Raw genomic sequence first — 4,197 nt, 5'->3', positions numbered from 1 at the left:
CATCTCCATCATCGAATCTACTTGGAGGTTTAATAGTTCTTCTTTCTCTATCTCTAGCCAAAAGATATGTATTCAGGTTTGGTGAAGAACTTTCTGATTCAGACCTTTGTTCTGAACTTTCTGAGCTTTCTCCAGCTGTTGTTTCTGAGATAGCTCCACCTCCAGCTGAAGATTCTCCCTCTTCCCTTACAACAACATTTTCATTTCTGTCACTTGGTAGAATAACATTCACCTTTTCTTTTCCTTTATCAACTGATTCCTTTGACAGCTTTCCAATGTCCTTATAAAGAGTATCCTCCCAAAATGTTACATCTCGGCTGATGACACATTTCTTTTCTTCATAACTCCAGATTCTGTAACCTTTAACTCCTTGAGGATAGCCCATGAAAACTCCTTTCTTGGCTCTGGGTTTTAACTTTCCTTGATCAGCATGATAATACACAAGACAACCAAACCTCTTCATATGTCCATAGTCTGGTTTTGAACCTGTCCAAACTTCTTCTGGAACTTCAAAGTTCAGAGGAGTAGAAGGTGTCCTGTTAATCATGTATACCACTGTGGAAGTTGCTTCAGCCCAAAATACTTCTCCAAGACCTGTTTCACTTAACAAACTTCTCACCTTTTCCAGAATTGTTCTATTTAGCCTTTCAGCTACCCCATTTTGCTGAGGGGTATAAGGGCAGGTCTTGTGCCTTAGAATGCCATGAATCTTGCAATGCTCATCAAACATTCTGTTGCAGTACTCAAGACCATTATCTGTCCTTAGAGTCTTCAGTTTCTTCCCACTTTGATTCTCAACTAAGACCTTCCACTCAACAAATTTACTGAAAGCTTCATCTTTTGTTTTTAAGAAATAGACCCATACTTTTCTTGAGAAGTCGTCAATAAATGAAATGTAGTACTGACACTTTGACAGGCTTGGAGTAACATTAGGAGAACCCCATAGATCAGAATGGACATATTCCAAAGGATCCTTGGAAGTATGTTTCCCAGTCTTGAATGATGACTTGTGAAACTTTCCAAGAACACAATGTTCACAGTTCTGCGGCTGTGAGATCTCTTCTGGCTTTATCATCTCCTTCTTAGCTAACAACTGTAATCCTTTCTCACTCATATGTCCCAATCTACTGTGCCATAGCATTGTTTTATCTCCCTGCTTTGCTGCTGTGTTTGCTTCTCCCACTACTGGTTCTCCATCAAGAATATAGAGAGTATTCTTATATTCACCTGCTAAAGCCTCTTTTCCATTGTAGAAAACTTGTAGCCTGAAATTCTTTGACTGAAACCAACACCCTTGTGATTCCAGTTGCCCCAAAGAGATCAGGTTCCTCTTTGCAGTGGATGAATATCTGACTTTTGTTAACACGACAGTGGTATTGTCATAGTTAACAATCTTCACCTTTCCTATAGCTGTAATAACACAGAAAGTATCATTTCCCATAAGGATCTTCCCACCATCAATTTCTTCAATGTCAAACATTAGATCCTTCCTATAGGTAAGGTGATAAGAACACCCTGAATCTAGAACCCATCCTTCTCTTGCACTTTCAGATGCAGTTAGCATCATTGGCTCAGAATCAATTCCCTTTCCTACACTGGCTTCAGCATTGCTACTTTGACCTTTCTTGGGACATTCTCTTTTAAAATGTCCCTCAGCTCCACAAATCCAGCATACTTTCTTGCTCTTAGCCTTCTCCTTTCCTTTGACTGCTTGTTTAGCCTTAGGATTAGACTTCTTTTCAGTCTTAGATTTGTGCTGAACATAGAGCCCTTCACCACTGGATTTAGTCAAATAGCTTCCTTTCTGCTTTAGCTCTGTCTCTAAGGAATATGCCGATTGAGTTATTTCCTTTAGAGTTATAGTCTCCTTACCACCTCTGTACTTTAGAGTGTGAACTAACTGAGCAAAATGTGATGGCAAGCTGTTTAGGAGGATTACAGCTTGGTCTTCATCACTTAACTCCACATCAAGACTTCCCAAATCTGAAACCAGTTTGTTGAACACATCCAGATTCTTGTCAAGATTCTTGTCTTCTTCCATTTTAAAACTGTAGAATCTTTGTTTAAGATAGAAACGATTTGACAAAGACTTATCCTGATACTGAGACTCTAATGCATCCCACATGCTTTGAGCAGTAGTATTCTTCATAACTTTTCTCAGCACCAAATCAGTCACACTCATGCCTATCAGATTTCTGACCCTTCTATCTTTAGCTACCCACTTAGGGTCTGATTCATCAGCTTTCTCTACTGAACCTGCTGGTGTTTGATCAGTCTTGAGGACTGAATCCAACCCGAGAATCTCAAGTTGAGCTAACACCCTGTGCTTCCATATAGAGAAATCCCCATCACCATCAAACTTGTCTACCTCAAACTTTCCCTGAGTAGGTTCCATCTATTCTTCTTACCAGATCTGATCAGAACCCAGAAATCCAAATAACAGGAACACACCACACAGAACACCCACACCAACAAAGAAAACCAGAAAACCACGATATACAACTAGATCCAAAACACCAAGATAACCCTTTTCTTAGAGTACACAGAAATACCCGAGATTCAGAAGTAAACCACCTAGACTCAGAAACCAGGTAGAAAACCTTTACCTGCTGAGGCTAGATCTTCTGTTGTGTGCTCTAAAGGCGATCTTAGGCTGAAAGCTGTCAACTTTATGACACTCAACCTTGCTCTGATACCATTTGTCACGTTTTAAACCAAGTTTCCAAGATTGTTCTGTTCTTTATCTTTGTTTGTTTGTGTTTGCAGAAGTAAGAACAAGAAGAAGAGAGAAGAGAGAAGACACAGAGATTTACAAGTTCCCAAGGCCAATGTGGCCAAGGTACGTCTTGGTGAGCTTAAACCAGCTCACAAGGTTTCCTTTAAGCGTTTAAAACCAGAGTTACAAGAAACCAGAAAGAACAACAACCCAGAGATTCAACACCAAGCTATAAAAGAAGATAAGCTCTTCTCCTATCTCTTAAAACCTCTCTATATCTTTCTGCTTGTAACTCACGCTCTTCTCATCTTGTCATTATGCCCTCTGCTTTTCCTTTTATACACCTAATGGACGCTCCCTTTTCTGGTCACTCCAAAACCTAGGCGTAACAAACCTTTCACCGCCAACGTCTCCTTTCGAGACCGTGTCCTTCAAGTGAAGACAAAAGCAGAGTGTTGACTGTTCACGTGGGCATACAGCTTTTCCAAACCTGGGCCTTACCAAAGACTTAACTTAAGCCCAATAGCTGTCTCAAGCCCACCTTGTTGAAACTGGATCGTTTCTTCACACTCTTCTTCTTCGGTGCCTCTCGGTGATATGAGCCCAAGTTTTGATGAAAGTGCTTGACGTTTTCCCGTCTAAAACGGCGTGGTGTGCTGCGACGCCGATGTGTATGGAGAAGGCAGTGGCTGAGTCATTAGTAACTGGTAACTTGGGAAGCAAGGCATGTAAATCTGAGACAGGACATTGTCCATAACCGGAAAGATTCAAAAAGTCAGCTTCACTCTCGGCTATTGTCACCAAAATGCCGTCGTCTGGACCGACCATGATACTCGGTTTGGGTTCGTTTATGTTTCCATGTGACGTGGCCAGTGAGAGGGAGGTAGCTGCTAAGGACAAGGGAGAGAGAGAGCTTGAGCTTAGGGAGGATGATGGAGTTGAAGTTCTCAAGGGTTGACTCGGTGAGTTTATAGAAGAAGACTCGTTTGACAGGGTGGAATAGTAGCCATGGTAGGCAAAGAAAGTTAAAGGGAGGGAGAACGAGTTGGCTGAGTTGAGAACATAGTCTGAGTCGGCGGTGGGGGTGACTCGGAATGTCTCAGTGATGTGTATCGTCATTGGTGAAATTGAGGAAGAAGGTGAAATTGAGTTAGCTAGGAGTCTCAAATGGGATATAGCTTGAGTAAAACTTTTAAAACCATTATAAATCATTTTATAACATTTATAGACACTTGTAAATCCCTTTAAACCCCTTATAACCGTGATAAATCATTCAATAATTGTAAAATTCTAAAACCCTTTAAAACCCCTTGTAAATCCTTAAAAACCACTTTAAAGAACTTGTAATACTTTAAAAACTTTTGTAAACCCTTTAAAAACCTTTGTAAACTTCTAAAAGCCTTTAAAACCCCTTGTAAATCCTTTTAAACCATTTTTAAATCTTTTTATGCCTTTAAATACACTTGTAAATCCTTTTAAAA

General features: G+C 40.3%; 1 protein-coding gene across 1 annotated transcript; it reads right to left on the bottom strand.

Annotated features, from left to right (window-relative positions):
* Positions 1-3,280: 3,280 nt before the first annotated feature.
* On the bottom strand, positions 3,281-3,835 carry LOC111830461 (phenolic glucoside malonyltransferase 2-like). The gene has a single exon (XM_023782325.1). It carries the CDS (start codon positions 3,833-3,835, stop codon positions 3,281-3,283), a length of 555 nt encoding a protein of 184 aa, XP_023638093.1.
* Positions 3,836-4,197: the final 362 nt, after the last annotated feature.

Source organism: Capsella rubella, unplaced genomic scaffold (genome assembly GCF_000375325.1).
Source record: "Capsella rubella cultivar Monte Gargano unplaced genomic scaffold, Caprub1_0 scaffold_5, whole genome shotgun sequence".
Lineage (NCBI taxonomy): Eukaryota > Viridiplantae > Streptophyta > Magnoliopsida > Brassicales > Brassicaceae > Capsella > Capsella rubella.
This window is presented reverse-complemented; position numbering and strand designations above follow the sequence as displayed.

Bases quoted from the DNA above. Each gene is read 5' to 3' on its own strand.
- LOC111830461 (XM_023782325.1), bottom strand. From the start codon at position 3,835: ATGACGATACACATCACTGAGACATTCCGAGTCACCCCCACCGCCGAC.